Genomic DNA, 17,115 nt, shown 5'->3' on the forward strand with positions numbered 1-17,115 from the left:
TCGTGAAAGTTCATGCTCGCAAGCTTCGAGCAAGTGGCAATATACGTTACGATGTGCGCTAAGGCTAAAACTAAGCAGCTTTTGTGTTGCTGTAGCGGTGTTCTGAGGACATCAACTTCTCAAGTTTGTTGAATTGATGGGCTTGAACCGTGTGAATCGGTATGTCAACGGCATTTCGATAAAATTCGTCGGGAAGACAAGCTCGTGTTCGTCCACTTGTTCGATTGGGGGCACTCGCGTAAGTAAACACGGTCATCCTGTCTCCACGCGGTATCACCGAATTATGGACCAAGTTGGCCGAAATCGAAGCAGTGCTTCGTATAAATCTTGGACACGTTGGTGTAACAAGTGTAGGACTGAATCCCTAAAAGGGTTCAAAATCTGGCCTCAACTCGGGGAAGAATTCACCGAGGTATGTTTTATCATAAAATATCCAATTTTAATTATACTGTACTTCAGTAAGCTTTAGGCTGGCGAAAATAAAATTTTAAATTTTCATGTTTATTATTGTTTCTTTGTTTCTTGTCATAATTTCGAATTGTTGCAGTTCTGTATTTTGCTTTTAGCGCCTCTAAAGTGTGAAAATTATTTTAAACTAGTTGCATAGCTATTAGAGTTTAGAAAAAAAGCTATTTAGCTATTAGAAAAAACCACAAGAAGTACATGACATCTGATTATCTTAAGATGGCAGAAGACATGGAATACAAAGCTGTTAAAAGGGTAATTAAAAATACATGCATATGTTATTGCAAGACAATAAAAATACCATAAAATTTGGGTAATAACAACTTCCAATTAAAACTCAATAAATGAATTTCATTTTTAGTTATAAATAGGCTATCCCCCCTGTATTCACACAGCAATCTTCTGATTGTAAGGCCACCCAGATAATTTCTGACCACATTACCTTAGAGCCTGAGACTCTGTATAACTTTCTAAAATTAATATTTGTTTACATATTACTATTATCTGGATTTCCCAATAGAAAACTCCTTCTATTGTACATTTTTTTCTATTTTGGCTCAGCAAAAATCCTTTTAGATACTGTCCATGGATGATTTCCACAACATCAATGCTGTAAAAACACCAACTGAGAGAACAGTGACCAATGCTCTCCATATTGCAACTCCTCTCCTGAACATTCAGCCATCTGTTGATGGTGGGGAGAGGCAGGGGGCAGGAGCCCGGGAGAATATGGGGCAGGAGCCCAGGAGAATAGGGGGCAGGAGGAATCCAGAGAGAAATGCAAAATGCTAATTTTTGTCATTCATTAAGGCTTCAAATACTTTCAAAAACAAGAACTGAAAATGTTACTTGACTTTCATTTAGTGTCTTTAGAGACTTCTAGGCCGACAGGCAAAGAAAACTTCACCCTTGGGCTCAAAATGAGGCCCAAAATGAAACCCTTTGACAGTGGTCACGTCATAGGTCATTCACTTGAAAGACATGGGTAAGAGTAGCAAGGCTGAAAACGAAGGAAAAGGAAATGCCCAAGGAGTGTGCAGATAAATGACTAAGATGTGTTTTGAGTCTCTTAATTTACAGGGGACAGGAGCAGGACGAACAAGGGTGGGAGTCAAGAGATAGAGGTATGGGAAATGGGAGGTTCTGACTCCGCTGTCTCTTCCCCCACTTGATGCAGTACCTTGTCCCTAGGTAAAAGGTAAAGTCTACATAGAGCCAAGTGGCCCATCAGGCCAGGCTTATCTCGGGTTCTGTAGCATGAACCGACTAGGAGTATTTCTACTACCCCCTGCCAGATAGGATGCTAGTCGATCACAGGGTTACCCCCAGCATTATATTCACCAGTACCCATATGTACACCTTTGTGGAGAGAGGCACCGTGAGAGTAAAAGTGTCTTGCCCAAAAACACAACACAATGTCCTTGACAAGGGCTCAAACACGGACCGCTTGATCCATTGCTGAGCGCATTAACCACAAGGCCACCGCACCTCCCACCTTGTCCCTTAGGCCTAACCTTAACCCTAAACCTAAAAAAAGGAGTCTGTAGATTTCAGTCAAGTTTATCTCTTTAGTCACTTGTGTATTTGAGGCAATTTCTAATTTCCTCACTTTCTGCCATTCAGTTTACAGTACCAAAGCCTGATTTTAAGTGATTCGCAACTACTGATGGAACTTGTTTTTGCAACTTACAACTTCAGACTTTGCACAAAATTTCTCACTGGAGAAAAGCAATGTTGTAGAACTTAAGTGATGAACTAAATGCAATAAATATTAATTTGTAAGAAATGTATCTGTTCTTTAATACATGCTTTTGTGTCTAGTATCTGAGTTGGATGTAGCGAAGATATATTACCAATGGTTTGTAGATGACAGTAAGCCAATTCAGAGACACAGTGGCATAAACAAACCCACTTGTTAGCCAAATATCAGGAAAAAAAATAAATACATATAATTATATAATTTATTGCCATCAGGTGCTATAATGTCTTGTAATAAAGTGGTTACAAGTTAAGTAAGAATCTTACAGAAGGGAGGATGATACAATATTATGACTAAGGGGATCATAATTAATTTCATATTGATTCAAAGCACGTGATATGTACATGTCTGATTCATTAAGCACATACAATGTAAAAATTATTTTGCAGTGATTGAGCAAAGCTCATCTGAATTAAATTAAATGAAAGGAAAAACAACAACAGTCAATTATTTATATCAGTTGATACACTGCACATGTAAAATAGGGGAATAGAAATCGAAAAGCTTCAAATGACTGAGTAAACAAAATAAACTAGTGGGTTTCATTGAAGAGTTGATTACTGCCTCTCTGAAATGTTGAATGTGTTTTCAGCATCAAAAGATGTGAAACTTGACCACATCCCATAAGTGGAAGCGGTTTCGTGTAAACAAATTCAGGTGTTTGGGCATTTTAAAATATTTAGTTACCTGTGCATACATGTACAAGGAAACGGTCTTGAAAATTTCCATGTACTATCAACATGTAATCGATGTAAACAAAAAAGACCTCAAGCGAGGAAAAATTGTCTATGAACCGAACATATTGAGCGGTCTTGAATGTTTTCAGTATTTCCAGCGTTCGCTCCGGCCAACAAATCACAATATTTTCGATTTCTGCTCCCTTCGCAAACGCCACCATTATATATAAATGTAGGCTTAAACAATCTTTAATGATAGAGAAATATCTTGTGAATGAAATGAACAAATGTTTTATTCTGACAGCAAACGGCAGGTACAAAAAAATTATTTCACCTGTTACAAAAGGCGCAGAAAGTCAGAAAGGTGATAGAAACGCCAAACAAGCCAGTCTTTAAAGACAAATTCTTATCAAAGTTTCTTTGACGCGTTGCGAAATATAATCTAACTGAACAAGCACCACATGTCGGCGCAAAGTGAGTGTGAATAAAACGGTCCCGACTTACATGTACCTTAACCACTTCATGCAAATTACACTTTTAATCCAACTAGTCTTCAAAGTCCTTGGAAAAGCTTCATACAGAACCAATCTTCTGTTTTGCTGGATACTCATCGCTGTTTTCGACAATTCTGAGGCGAGGGCGACTGAAGCAACACGATGCAGGCTCGAGTCAGCAAACTACACATTACTCCACACAAAATGACTCCCCTGTACCCCTATTCATTACCGGAACATTGTTTGAGCATTAAAAACCCATTTAAGGACGTCAAACTCACCAATAACGAGAAGTATCAAGGATATTTTCGACCTTAAAACTAACCAAAACACTGATCTCGGAGAACTGATCGATCGAAGGACAGCACAGCCTGATGGTGATGACCACTGACCAGTTACGGTGACGTCAAAAAACGTATTTCCGCGGTGTCGTCAGCGGATAATATGCAACACACTCATCCCAGTCCTTTCAGCGCTGTCGTCTTACAATGCAGCATCAATATGGCTGGTCGATTCTTACGCAAGTTTTGTTCGCACATAGCATTACCTTTAAAACACTCTTCGACGATTTTAACACCAAGAACTACATCTGTATTTTTGCCTAAGAATGTTTGTTTACGGATGGCTGGAACATCTTCGTCAAAAGCGAAGGAGAAAAGAGAAATGTAAGTCTGGTTTCGTGAGTCTAAAACAAGTTTTTGTCGCGTCTGCGAATATGTTTGTGTTGTGTAATAGCTACATATAGTGTATCTACCACTTTATTACATGAACTGGAAATGTAGGAACCTTTCGACGGTAAAATCCAGTGATGAGTAAAGCTGAAAAACGTACGTACGGTACCACGTAAAATTCGTGACATTGGACCATAATAGCAAGTGAAATTTTAAAAGAGCTTACATGTAGCTTACAGTACGTACGCTTGTAAGTCGACCTAAGGCGTTTCGCCTGCACTTAAGTCGAAGTTATTTTGCGAAGATAGCTGAACATCACTGTCAGACTTCTTTTCGTGGGAAAAACAAACAGAAAAAAAAGGCAAAAAATTTGGTGGCACACGTTACATGTACTCTCGAGCTACACAATGGGGTTGTTCAGCAGTTTTTCGCTGACTGGAAAAATCATCCCATCGTGTAAATATTTTAGCCTGGAAGGAGCGGTATCTTGCTTTTTGAGTCCTTTTAGTTTTTTTCTGAAATCAAATGAATTCGCAGCATCATCAGCCAAGCCAAGGAATGTCTTCCCCAGACTTGGCAGGGTTTCTTTATTAACTTATTGCTGTGAAAGACAAAGAGGAAACAAGTCACACTTACCTTGCACAAGGCAGAAAGTCACATATCCGAACAATAGAGAGGTTGACAACAAGCAGAAAAAAATCACACTCACCTTATGTGGGCCACTTTAACATTATAAACTAGTAAAGAATTGACTTCTAAAATTTTCACATCGTTGGCTTGTGACTTTGTGGGAATGTGGGACAATGGCAAAAAATATCAGGCACAGAAAAATTCTCGTATTTGATTCACCTGCATAACAAAACAAAATACGAGTGAGTGACAAACTGGCACTTAGTCTACGCACTGTTAACTTATCCGCTTTGACGAAAAAGTTCATATACACACGTATCATTTCAAGTTAAAGGTGACATTATTTCTCTTTTTTTGGTACATGAACTCGTGCTGTTGGTGATCTTCAAGTTTACAGTGTATTAGCTCGTTTGTTGAGACAGACGTTCAGCAGAGCTTCGCTGTCGCAGTGGAGTACTCTTTTGAAGAACATTACTATAATTATTGTAAATCTATTTGTCAAGTTTTAGATATGAAAGCTTTTTAGCATTGTATAGTATTGTTGTAATGTAGGTGGATTGACTCAGATTGTGTAGGCTAAACGACTTCGATTCTGTAGACGAATCCACTTCAATGTAGGCAAATCGACTTGCAGGCGAAACCACCGATTACCCCTGAGGTTACTATTTCAGGGAAACATTTCTGGATCAATGTTGGAGATAGTGATCGTGGTGTGAGAGGTCAAAATTTCAGGCGATTAGCTCAAGTGCCTTCAAGTGTCTTCGAGACACTCTCAATTTTTTTGGTTTTATTTACCCAAGCTAGATTTTCGATAAAACCTTAGCTTAAGGGATACTTTTAACCAGGAAAATAGTTTGGGCAGGTAAATTCATGTACCAGATTGACTTTCTGGTCCACGAAATTGACCTAAATTTTTATGTGACACAACATCATCAAAGCATATAATTTTAAAACTTGGCTAAAAATTCAGGTTTAAATTTCATGCAGATCTGATAACGCTAAATAACCGCTAAAAGATGATATTTTAGTACTATGGGTGAGCTTTTTCAAGTGTAATTTTGAGGCTGAGTTTTCACCTTTTCGGGGCAAAATATGTAAGGCTGTCTCCACTAGAAAATAAAAATCCAAACAACCTCAAAGGTACAGTTTTGAAATAAGTTGGTAAAAACCTTCTTCCTGACAAAGTTTCAGAAAATCGAATTACTTTGACATTTTCTGAGGATTTCAGTTATGAATGAGATGAGCCTTGAGGTTTGAAACAGTTCGTGAGTTTGTACTATGCAGATGCAACGAGATATTTTTATTTTTAGTTACAAAGGTAACTTGATACTTTTGTTTTTCACAAGGAGTAAATTCAATTAGAGGTCATGAACCGTCGCTTCTAGTTCTTAGGACATGTTTTAAAGGAGACAAGACTATTTAGATTTGAAACAGTTCTAACGTTTACAATAGTAAGTGCAGGTAACGATTGTTTTGCTCTTGTTGCATGCAAATATAAGGAGATATTTTTATTTTTTAGTTACAAAGTGTAATTTGACACTCTTGTTTTTCACAAGGGAGTAAATTTAATTAGAGCTGACAAATCGTCACCACTCTTTCCCACAAGGTGTTTGCTATCTTTAGTTACAAGTGTTAACTTAACACTTTTGTTTTTTATATAGGAGTAAATTCAATTAGAGCTGACAAGTTATCGGCTATTGTTTCCGGGATAAAAAAAAAGAGCCTGCGTATGAGCCAAGTGGCCCATTAGGCCGGAGCTTATCCCGGTTTCTGTAGCATGAAGCAACTAGGAGTATTTCTACTCCCCCCTGGATGGGGTGCTAGTCCATCGCAGGGTTACCCCCAGCATTAAGTTCGCTGGTACCCATTTATACACCTGGGTGGAGAGAGGCACTGTGAGAGTAAAGTGTCTTGCCCAAGAACACAACACAATGTCCCCAGCCAGGGCTCGAACCCAGACCGCTCAATCCGGAGACGAGCACACTAACCATGAGGCCACCGCGTCTCCCATATTGTTTTCAAGGATATTAAACAAAAAAGAAACTTTCATTTCTGGACGGTTTTTACGTCTCTGCAGTAGCAGTGTAATAGTTTTATTTGATGACATTCATTTCAGTCCGATATTCTTAAAGGTAAAGAGTATGAAAACTGCTCAAATGTTCTTTGAAGACTGCGTGGCACCAAGTTAAAGTGCAATTTAATTAAATCAAACTTTCAACCTGTCAGAGAGGTTTTTCTTCTCTTTCTTTCTATTTTCGGTGAAGTTGTGTTGTGTTGTGTTGTGTTGTGTTGTGTTGTGTTGTGTTGTGTTGTGTTGTGTTGTGTTGTGTTGTGTTGTGTTGTGTTGTGTTGTGTTGTGTAAAAAGGGTAAACTTACGACTTGTATAAAATGCGAAAAGGTCTCTTAATTAACTTGAGTATTTTTGAGCAAAAATTCGTCTTGGGGGTTGGAAGGGCTATGTGATAGGTGAGTGAGGGAGTTATGCATGTTCGCGTGTCACACCAATCACAGTGCAGGTTGTATCAAAGAATGAATCAAATTGCCGTGTCAGATTACTGTAGTTTGTTCAGTGAAACACTTTATGGCTTACTACTTAGCTATCTTACCATGACCCAGTTTCTTTCTTGCTGTACATCACAACCAAAAAAACTTGTCAAATTAACCAAATCATTACTGCAAACAGCTCCATGAATGCTCCTATCCCCGACACTTCACAAAAAAAAATAACTCTTGCACGCCTTGCATGCCTATGCAGTGTTTCCACGAGAGCGTGCCATTGCGGGAATCCCGCGTTACAATCAGAGATGGTCCCCAGAAAAACGAAAAAAGGGCCAATTTGGCCCTTTGTTTTTATAAGACTCCAGGCTTAACATAGGCATAATATTTTAAAAACCATCCCAGGGCTCGAAATTGTGATCAATACGGTCGCCAACGCAACAAGCAGTTCATCCTTGGCGACCAAAAACTTCCAAATGGCTGACCGTGTTTGAGATCACCCTATAATGCATTGCAAACCCTTGATCATTGACTACGTTATGTATGCCTAAGGATTGTTCTCTTGTAATACACGGATCCTTCATACTAGTATCTGATTCAAAAGAAACTTTATTGAGTAGAAACCCTTCAAAAAGCACTTGCTATTAGATTTTATCATGGATCCTAATGAATTGCTTTATTTTCCTTGGTACCCTTCTGTAGCTTTTGATTAGTGACCCCTTTCCTGAAAAATTGGCCCTTAAAAAAGATCTTCAGGGGCCACTTTGGCCCTCAAGTAAAATTTTCTGGCTGAAACACTGCCTATGTTTATACGTGTATTATAACAGGTTAACGTAGTAGCAATACAACCTGTTAGAAACACCTGAAATTTTCCCTGCAACTAGTCCCTGAAATAGTCCCTGCAACTAGTCCCTACAATTAGTCCCCTGAAGAGTTTACACGAAGGGACTGGTCGCAGGTACTTATCACACAAACAGTTCACACGAAGCATTTTGAGCAACAAGTCGCTCACTGAGCCTTGTCCCAACAATTCAAACCAGTTTGAGTTCATGGGACTAGTCACAAGGTCCCTGCGACTAGATTTCGAAGCTAAAATGGCCAGTTCACACAATGGGACTTGTCTCGGTGACTAGTTGCAAGGACTAGTTCCCCTCATGTGTGCCAACCTTTTAGTGGCTCTGAACCACCTCTGCAGAATTATTTTTAACTTTAAATATCATGCTTACCACTATTCTGTAACAAGCATGCAACATTTCAACACAACATATTGCAACATTGTTGAGCTAAACATATTGCAAACATAGCAGTCCGGATGGTTTTCAGGAGTGTTTTTTCCCCTTTTCAGGGTGACAATAAATTTCATTGATCGTGATGGAGACAAGGTGACAGTGAATGCAAAGGTTGGAGACAGCTTACTGGATGTTGCAAAAGACAATGATGTAGATTTAGAAGGTTAGTGCAGAGCTTTGAACTTGTAAACTTACACATGTATTTTCTGCTTACACAATGTGAATTGCAGTAGGATCAGCCTGTTGTCATCACTCATTTACTGGATATACCTACAATGTTCCTTTGTAGATGTTTAAAGGGGCATCACTTACTCAGGACTTAATCTCACAGATATTTGATAACCTGAGCCCAATATTTCATTCCCCTTGGTAATGCAGCAGGCATCCTTCGAACTTAAGGTCTATTGATTGGTGCATTGTTGGGTTGGGTACAGCATTTGCTGTGGCTAAACAGTCCAATATGTGATTTACAGATAGGATTGCAGTTCTGGCTGACAAACTGTGCCTCGTGTAGGTTTTTTGAAAGTTCATAATAACATATACATGTAGGTTGCCCAGATTACGTGTGGTTGGCTGATGATGCAACATTATATGAATTAAAGTGCCACTAACCTCCAGAATTTTTTCCTTTAATAAAATCTACTAGTTTCCCTGATTACTTCAGCAAAAAATTATCTCGATTGATAAAATCTCTGCGTTTCTACCTGTGTTTGAACGTGTAATTTTTATTTTCAGGACCATGCAAAGTGAGATCTGGGTCGGGCTACTAGTGATGTCACTTTTGTTGTAACATATAGTTAACAAATTTTCCACAAAGTGCATGTCGGATATAAGTTGATAGACAACCAACAGCATGCATACTGTAGTGCCAAGTTGGCTATAATCATTTATGGTCTCATTAAAAAAAAAAAAAAACAAAAACAATGAGAGCAAGTGAATTTAATTGTTTTATTAAAAATGCTCCAAATTGTAGAAAGCTAAAATAAAATAAAAGTAAAAATGCCCCCCCCCCCCCCCAAATAAACAAATCAAATCAGTTATGCATACACTTGCCATACTTGTAGAGCATGGTATTATCGCTTGTATACCATGATGGCTAAGCCAATGAAATCTCTAGAATTGCATTGTCCAATGATCCAGTTTTTAATGATACATACATGTAATACCATGTTAATATGAGAATAACACTCAGCAACTGTCAATATTTAACTAACAAAAGTGTACATGTATGTCTAAGCAATGCAGATCACAGTTTGTTGCCAAAAGTATAGATGTCAGAAGAAGATATTCCATGACCATTATTTTGTTGTAGGTGCTTGTGAGGGTACCCTGTCTTGCTCCACCTGTCATCTTATATTTAAACCGGATGAAATGGATAAATTAAAATTGGATGAACCGTCAGATGAGGAACTTGACATGTTGGACTTGGCGTATGGACTAGAAGACACGTAAGTAGTGTGTTAAGTTTCCAATGTAATGGTAAACATTCAATTTCTTCCTATATCTTCAATACCTTAACAAGCAGACAGGTGGGGAGAATATAGATAATCATCAGCTTGGGTTATTGTCGTGATGTTACACCAATTTCTCAAAACTTACTGCCAATAATTTTACAACAGAAAATGTCTTAAATGAGATTAGCTTGCATAGCAAGCGCTATCCCACTTTGGTCCACAAAAATTCAAGGTAAGAGCAATTTTTGTGTGGCCAAATTGTGGAAAACTAGTATTTGTACAGGAACCCTTGCTACACAGGCTAAGTGGGATTAAAATGCTTGCTTTGACTTGCATTCAGATTTACACTCAGTGTAGTAACTACAGTATACATTCTTCCTTTAGTCTATCATAATGTCTTACTCTGAAAAGTCTTAAATGTGCTTGTTTCTTTAGGATCTTAAACAAAGAAATGTCAGGGAAAGTTCGATTGCTTGATCCACGAAATGTTGTGGATTCGCAAGAAGAAACCGAGCCTTAACACACAGTCAGACTCCATTCGCGCAAAAGTATTTGTTTAGGCTTTGAACAGACACTGAACTCATTACCAGTGTTTGACACCTCATTGGAATGAACATGAACATTGAACAGCTATCTTAATCTTAATTTATTCAATTTCGCACCTCTACCATTGGTATAAATTAGTTTACTTTTCGCACAAATATTTTTTAACTTGAAAATGGTGCCAGGATGACACCGAAACGTCGTTGTTCAGTTTTTTCGCTAATCTTTATTGTTAACTGTATTTCCAAATTTAATTCCTATGTATTGATGTTTCAAACAATTTTTTTCTTCAATTACGCCCCACAGGTCTCGTCTTGGATGTCAGATCATTGTCGCTAAGAACTTTGAAGGAATAACCGTGAGAGTTCCAACAGCTCACCGAGATATTCGTGATCTCTGACAGATCTCATGTACAAGACTAAGAAGTACTTGTACTGTGAAATAGAATATTTGTATATATATAATTGTTATTTCGCACAATTCACGGCCAAATGAATGGTCTCTCTTACTTGGTAAAGTGATTCAGGGAAAGAAATCTTGCCAACTAACCAATACCCATGTCCTAATAACTTTAAGATAGTTTATGAAAGTCCAGAGAGATGCTGACAATATTTCACATGATATCACTTCAATATTACAATCACAGTGCAGCCACTGAAAGAATAGGACCTTTTTCTTCTGTACAGATTATTTTTTTGTGAGGTAAATCTTGAAGTTATCACAATTGAATATGATCATCATTCTCAGCTGTGCAGTCTGCTTGCTGAACATGAACCGGTCACAGTAGAATGTCCTTGAAAAGATGCATTAGTAATTACATAGTAGTTTCATTTGGTAGATAGTGATAAGCTTGGGTCATTCTCTTGGAAATTGAGATTGTCAGTGTTAACAGAATAATACTTCCTTTTCCACTAGCTCTCTGGTAAATGAGGCTCAGCCTGTAACTTCATACGTAGCTTTTGCTATGGTAAAATTTAAAAGCAGACTGTTTTTCAAGGTCTTTCTTTCTGATCAAGGAGCAGTCTATTTGACCAAACAGTGACGGCCAGTGGGTGGAAACTACCATCGTTCAGGGTTTTTTTCTTTAATGTACTGTTTTGGCACAACCTGACAATACGCTAGAAATGTAATGGACTTGAATCCCATCCTTGGTGAGTGGCTACAGTATAGTAGCGAAATAGTATACAAGGTAGAAATATACTTGTCGGTGCTTCGTGGCACAGCAAGCAGTGATCAGTGCCGAGACTTCTGAGCCATTATGTACAGTACGTTTAAAGGGGCACTATCATGGCGAGTTTGCTGCATTGTGCTGAAATTAGGACTAAGTACCTTAGCTCGTACATGAAATGGTTGTACAACACCACGATGAAGACATGAATTGTTAAAGGACCTACGTCACGGTTTGCGCATATTGAAAAGTTTAGTCTCAATTTTTCAAATTCGTTGATTGTAATCCGTGTTAATCTTCTCCATCCTTAGCCATCCTTGTTCCTTTATGGTTTATCATTATTTCTTTGTTGTTTTTCTATCTTATTAAACTGTTATTTTCAGGTTTCCTACCATTTAAAGGTAATTTTGTGTGTGGCCAAAATAACTCAAAATACCGTGACTGAACCCCGTTAAAAGGGGGACAATTTTCAGTTAGTTTTTAGTTTCTAACGATTTTTCTTCCAAACGACCGCAAAATTTGAAGACGTCTGCCAGACTTTCTCAGTTTGAACCCTCTATAGCGGTCATTTCATTTCATCAGTCCACTTAGTGATTTTTTCATAGAACTTGACCATTGTTTTTAGGCTTTCATGCTCTTGCTTAGTACGCCTATCCTAATTTTTTTAACTTATTCAGTCCAGACTCTCCTCTTCACTACAAGCAACCACTCGGTAAATAAGTATGGATTTATTTAACAAATAAAGAAGCCTACGTCTCGTGTTTTCCCCTACACTTCTTTCGTGCTCTACCGCTTCCTGCGTGCTTTACAACAGAACAGAGCACAGTCGAGGCTTCTTTATTTGTTAAATAAAACGCGAGCCGCCGGCTTGTGTTTTCTACATTTCTCGAGTGTTCTCAAATGTGCGGAGTGTTCTATCACAGTGTAATACACGGCTTAGGCTTCTTCATTTGCTTTTTGATAATGATTTTACACGCGCAAAACAATTAAACACGCTTTTTCTGTTATATACTCTGATAAAACGTGGGTTTTTGACCAATCAGAGCACGCGCAGGGACCTATCTATATTATAACACTAAATAAAGACTGGTAGTTCTAATGTTTTTTGTGCCCGTTACTGTCGCGTTACAAGTAACGTATTTCCAAGGAAAATTTTTCCAATGGGAAAATAAAGAGCCGTGATAATAATTAACCCGTGTTTTTTCTTTTCAAATAAAAGCACAGATTACCACAGGCAACTTGTAAAACTGAAACAAATTTGCTAAACTAACACTATAAGAAATGGGTCGAGAACAGTACGCTGATTTCGTTTGTTATGTTGTGACGATGCCTGACTGAGCTCGCGATCTTTCATTAAGTCTTTTGTCGTCACTTCATGGATTGATACGGAAAGCCGCCACCCCATTGATCCCCTCCCGACTGTATAATCCCCCGCCAATAAAAAAAGATGGAGAAATAAAGCTAACGCGAGGGGTGAGTGAGTGGTGAAAAAGGGTTAATGATTTTGGATGTTGAGCACGTGACCAAACATAAAAAATACAACCAACTTTAATAAAAAAGCAAAAACAAAAACATGCAAAAATCTGCTTGTCTACAATAACATTGTTCCTTTCATTTTCTCCTTAGAAGGTTAACATTGTTGGTAACAGAACAATTCAAAAAGTTTTTTTTTTTTTTTTTTTATCAGACGCAAAAAAGTGTTCAGTGATCAAATGCAACGTGACGGCTACCAGCCATTCTTGTTCTTTCGGCGTTTTTTCTTGGGCTTTGATCGCCATATTGGTTTCTTTGGAGCAGGAGGTAAATTGGCCGCAGTTATCTTGTCTTTACGAGCTTGCCTGCAAGAAGACAACCAGTAAATAATTTAGTTTTCGTAACCTGAGAAACTGTTAACAACTGTGGGTTTTGAAATTTTCAATATCAATAACTGATCGAAGCAAACATTAGTGTTAGAGTGCAGCTACGGTGTCCGGGTCACTTAAAAAAAGCTGACCAATCAGATTACAGCTCAAGAACGATGAATCCCAGTCATTTGGATCAATCAGTCAATCAATCAAGATCCGGTTAGCCTGTAGAACAGAGAAATTAGTGAGGCAGACCTCGAAGCACGATACACGAGCGCGAGGCGCGACCACTAGCGCCAACCACAAGTCGAAAAAATTCCGCGGATTTTTTTTGGACGCGCGCTTCGCGCTCGTGGTAACGATCCACACTCAGCTACATTTTTCTTTTGTTGCAGTCATTGATTGGTTAATTGCATTGTTTGCGTTTGCTGTGATTGGTCGGATGTGACTGTACTAGGGTTAAACTCCACCGTGGTATGTTTCCTCGTCGTCAAAACTCTATAAGTCTCTGACCTGTCTGCTCTCCTCAGAGTCCGATTATAATGAGTCAAATTAGCGACATGCGACTAATACGTTCAAAATCCCGTGTCTAAAGGAACCATTCCAAAAATTGGTTGATTTTTGGTGTTTTTGAAAATCACCTGTGACATCTTTTCTTAGAGGTCTGGGGTTAGTATAACGAAAGAGAAACTTCAAGAACATCTCAACGTCATGCTGTCGATACTGAGAACGAGACTAAACCACTAAACGGGACTTCCGTCAAACAACTCACCATAGTCGTCGAATGAAATTCACTGTACATGTAACCAACAAGTAACTGACAAGGAGAGCAAAATTCACAACAAAAACAGCGGACATCATGTAGAAGACATCTTGCCAAGTGGAGGCAGCAATGCGAGCTCCAATATGATTCACATGGCCTGTGGGGAAAAAAGTATAACCCAGATAACTAACAGTGTAAGCCAGAAGAAACCAAACCAAACTAATTCTTCGTTTCTACTTATTAACTGGCAGCTTTAAGTGGCGAAGATATCTACAGTCTAATCTCTAGCGGGCTATCTCCTACTTTTCTTTACTTTTCAGGATTTTCTCTTTTTTCACTCAAACAGAAAATAAACGACCTGATCTTGACTAAAATACAATTTCTGCAAGAAAACTCATTGGAAGAAACAGAAAGGGCCAATAATTTCCACTAGATTATTAATATTTGGGTGGTGCTACGCTACCCGGTTCAAAAATCAGTCGAATTATTATAACAGCGATAAACTGGGTTCTTCACCACTTACTGTCAAAATACCCATAATAGAACTTGACAACGCAATCAGTTACATAGTTGCCAGGAAGAAACAGTCTTCCAGTCCATGTAAGTCCATTCCAGATCCACTCGGCCAGCCATTTAACTCCATTCCGGACCCATTCGGCCAGCCATGTAACTTCATTCCAGACCCATGCGGCCAGCCATGCAACTCCATTCAAGACCCCATCAGCCAGCCGTGTAATTCCATTCCGGACCCCATCGGCCAGCCATGTAACTCCATTCCAGACCCCATCAGCCAGCCATTTAACTCCATTCCAGATGACATCAGCCAACGATGTAACCTTATTCGAGATCCACTCGACCAACCATGTCACTCCATTCCAGACTCCAGCAGCCATTGCCACCGTAATGCCATAACATTTGTTCTGTGCACCTGTCACCATTGCCCATGAAAGGTCCCAAGCCCTTGCGATCAATCCAGGAGACCTGGGTCTGAATGTTTCGAAGTCCTGACATGTGGCATTTCGGGGATATTTAGCACATTCTTTGAACTTTTGGATCTGCCAATAGATTTGAAAAGAGATTTCTAAAACCGTCTCCCATATAGACCGATGTTTACAGTTTGCTAGATGCTTGCTAGATTAACAGCTCGCCGGCACACATGTATATAACTTATTCTTAAACCAAAACTTGTCAACAAATATAAGACCTACTGCATTTTTACGACAGAGAAATATATGAATCTCACTTAGTAAAGATAAACGTTCAATACCTTGCCATGTTTGGGTGTCCTGTTAACACTGGGTGAGCTGTTGATATCTGCCGAGCCCATGTTCTTAGTGAATTCGAAAACCAATTTCATGTCCAGTCTGATGGAGTCGATTTCCATCTTAACCACGTAATCCTGTAACAAGAAAATAGCAGTATTCACAAACTATTGGGGAAGCGGAGGGAGGGATTTCTCGGTTGTGCAAATGACATTTCTCTTTTTGGGGGGGGGATTCAAAAGACCGTCATAATAATTTGGATTGTCTCCCATCTCACCGACAGTAAATTGAAGGAATTTATGCGGAAAAAGGTTACGTCTGTGTCGCAGGGACTAGAGTGTCCCATCTTGTGTAGCTCATCCCGGGTGCTGTAGCACTAAAAGCGACTACGACTATTTCTACTCCTCCGGTACCCATTTATACACCTGGATGGAGCGAGGGACCGTGACAGTAAAATTTTCCTGCCCAAGGGGTCGGTGGATCTGGAATCGATGCGGAGCCTAGCACAATAAAAATTTGTGCACAATATAACGCGCCTCACAACAACAATAACAACATAAACTAAGCCAAACAAACAGAGAAGAATGCAATATGGCCTTGCGCTAGCTAGCTTTCTGCAAATTCACCCACCTCATTAATCCAGCTTCCAGTGATGATCGTACCGTGGATAAAATCCTTGAAGAAGAAATCCTGTTTCTCAACAGATTGTGGAGTTTCTGCATAGATGAATTGATATAGTTGTCACATACTGCATTTCGTTTAAAACAAAGGAACTTTCTCAGCTGATGTAACCGTTTAAAAAGCCAAAATAAAGACAAAAATGAAATGTAAGTATGTATCAAACAATTGTTTGTCTATTAACAAACAAATGCAAAGATCAGAGCAACGCGGTTTCAATAAAAGACAGTGGCCTTTGAGCCGGGAGTGAACTTAAATGTAACCGTTTAAGCGCGCGCTTCAAAGAGAAAGTAGCTGAAGAACACTCGCGCGCAATGTTCTCACGTGAAGATTTCCATGGCAACCATAGTTGTTTATGTTTTCCGAAAAGTGAAAACATTTTTGTCTGTCAACTTTCCCCACGATGAAGACCAAACTTCTTGTTCTTAAAAACTGCCGTTAATTTCTTCTTTGCATTCAGCGAATAAAGACTACATGATTTGTCTAGAAACACGAGTATCCATGATGAGGAAAAGACATTTCGTTAGAGGTGTAGGGTTGAAATTTTAGTGCGCGATAAAAAAAATGAAGAAAATAAAACATGAATAGAGATGAAACACAAGAAAAGACTTACCGTCTCGTTTGCCAGGGTGCGTAAGATACGCTAAAATCAAGAAAACTATCAGCGCCGAAAGCGGAAATATCACCTTCATGATTGCCAAAAAACTTTTTTCTTCTCACGATGAACGCACAACTTGTTCGTTCCGCGAAAAAGAGCGAAGTGAAAAGTGACGTCACAATGAGCGTTTTATGACGCAGTGAGCGCGGGACATTCAGTCTAGTTCCCAGCTTTTTTCAACGAAGTCAGTTTAGAGTGCGTTCCTTAAAACCGACGTCAGTTTAGCTAGTGTGCAGTCTTTCAAACCATTTTGTTTATTAGAC

At 39.0% G+C, this 17,115-nt stretch overlaps 2 protein-coding genes across 2 annotated transcripts; one reads left to right on the plus strand and one right to left on the minus strand.

Annotated features, from left to right (window-relative positions):
- The first annotated feature begins 3,824 nt into the window (after nucleotides 1-3,824).
- Nucleotides 3,825-12,839, plus strand: LOC110056316 (uncharacterized). Its single transcript, XM_020762772.2, has 4 exons — nucleotides 3,825-4,060; nucleotides 8,539-8,645; nucleotides 9,795-9,930; nucleotides 10,786-12,839. Exons 1-4 carry the CDS (start codon nucleotides 3,840-3,842, stop codon nucleotides 10,877-10,879), a joined length of 558 nt encoding a protein of 185 aa, XP_020618431.2. The 5' UTR covers nucleotides 3,825-3,839; the 3' UTR covers nucleotides 10,880-12,839.
- Nucleotides 12,840-13,335: 496 nt separating this feature from the next.
- Nucleotides 13,336-17,066, minus strand: LOC149117079 (uncharacterized). The gene is made up of 6 exons (XM_089282759.1): nucleotides 16,808-17,066; nucleotides 16,147-16,232; nucleotides 15,522-15,653; nucleotides 14,778-15,309; nucleotides 14,264-14,411; nucleotides 13,336-13,485 (listed from the first exon to the last, which is right to left on the minus strand). The coding sequence occupies exons 1-6, from the start codon at nucleotides 16,884-16,886 to the stop codon at nucleotides 13,374-13,376; spliced, it is 1,089 nt and encodes a 362-aa protein (XP_089138885.1). The 5' UTR covers nucleotides 16,887-17,066; the 3' UTR covers nucleotides 13,336-13,373.
- Between the last annotated feature and the right edge of the window lie 49 nt (nucleotides 17,067-17,115).

This window comes from Orbicella faveolata, unplaced genomic scaffold, assembly GCF_042242905.1.
Source record: "Orbicella faveolata isolate gen_17 unplaced genomic scaffold, um_ofav_v1 contig_12, whole genome shotgun sequence".
Lineage (NCBI taxonomy): Eukaryota > Metazoa > Cnidaria > Anthozoa > Scleractinia > Merulinidae > Orbicella > Orbicella faveolata.

What these genes read in the sequence shown, in the direction of transcription:
- LOC110056316 (XM_020762772.2), top strand. Translation starts at nt 3,840, where the DNA reads ATGCAACACACTCATCCCAGTCCTTTCAGCGCTGTCGTCTTACAATGC. An exon ending in CAATGATGTAGATTTAGAAG is followed by an intron (nt 8,646 to 9,794) that starts GTTAGTGCAGAG and finishes ATTTTGTTGTAG; the next exon opens with GTGCTTGTGAGGGTACCCTG. An exon ending in GCGTATGGACTAGAAGACAC is followed by an intron (nt 9,931 to 10,785) that starts GTAAGTAGTGTG and finishes TACGCCCCACAG; the next exon opens with GTCTCGTCTTGGATGTCAGA.
- LOC149117079 (XM_089282759.1), bottom strand. Translation starts at nt 16,886, where the DNA reads ATGAAGGTGATATTTCCGCTTTCGGCGCTGATAGTTTTCTTGATTTTA. An exon ending in CTGGAAGCTGGATTAATGAG is followed by an intron (nt 15,654 to 16,146) that starts GTGGGTGAATTT and finishes TTCTTGTTACAG; the next exon opens with GATTACGTGGTTAAGATGGA. An exon ending in CTATTATGGGTATTTTGACA is followed by an intron (nt 14,412 to 14,777) that starts GTAAGTGGTGAA and finishes TTTTCCCCACAG; the next exon opens with GCCATGTGAATCATATTGGA.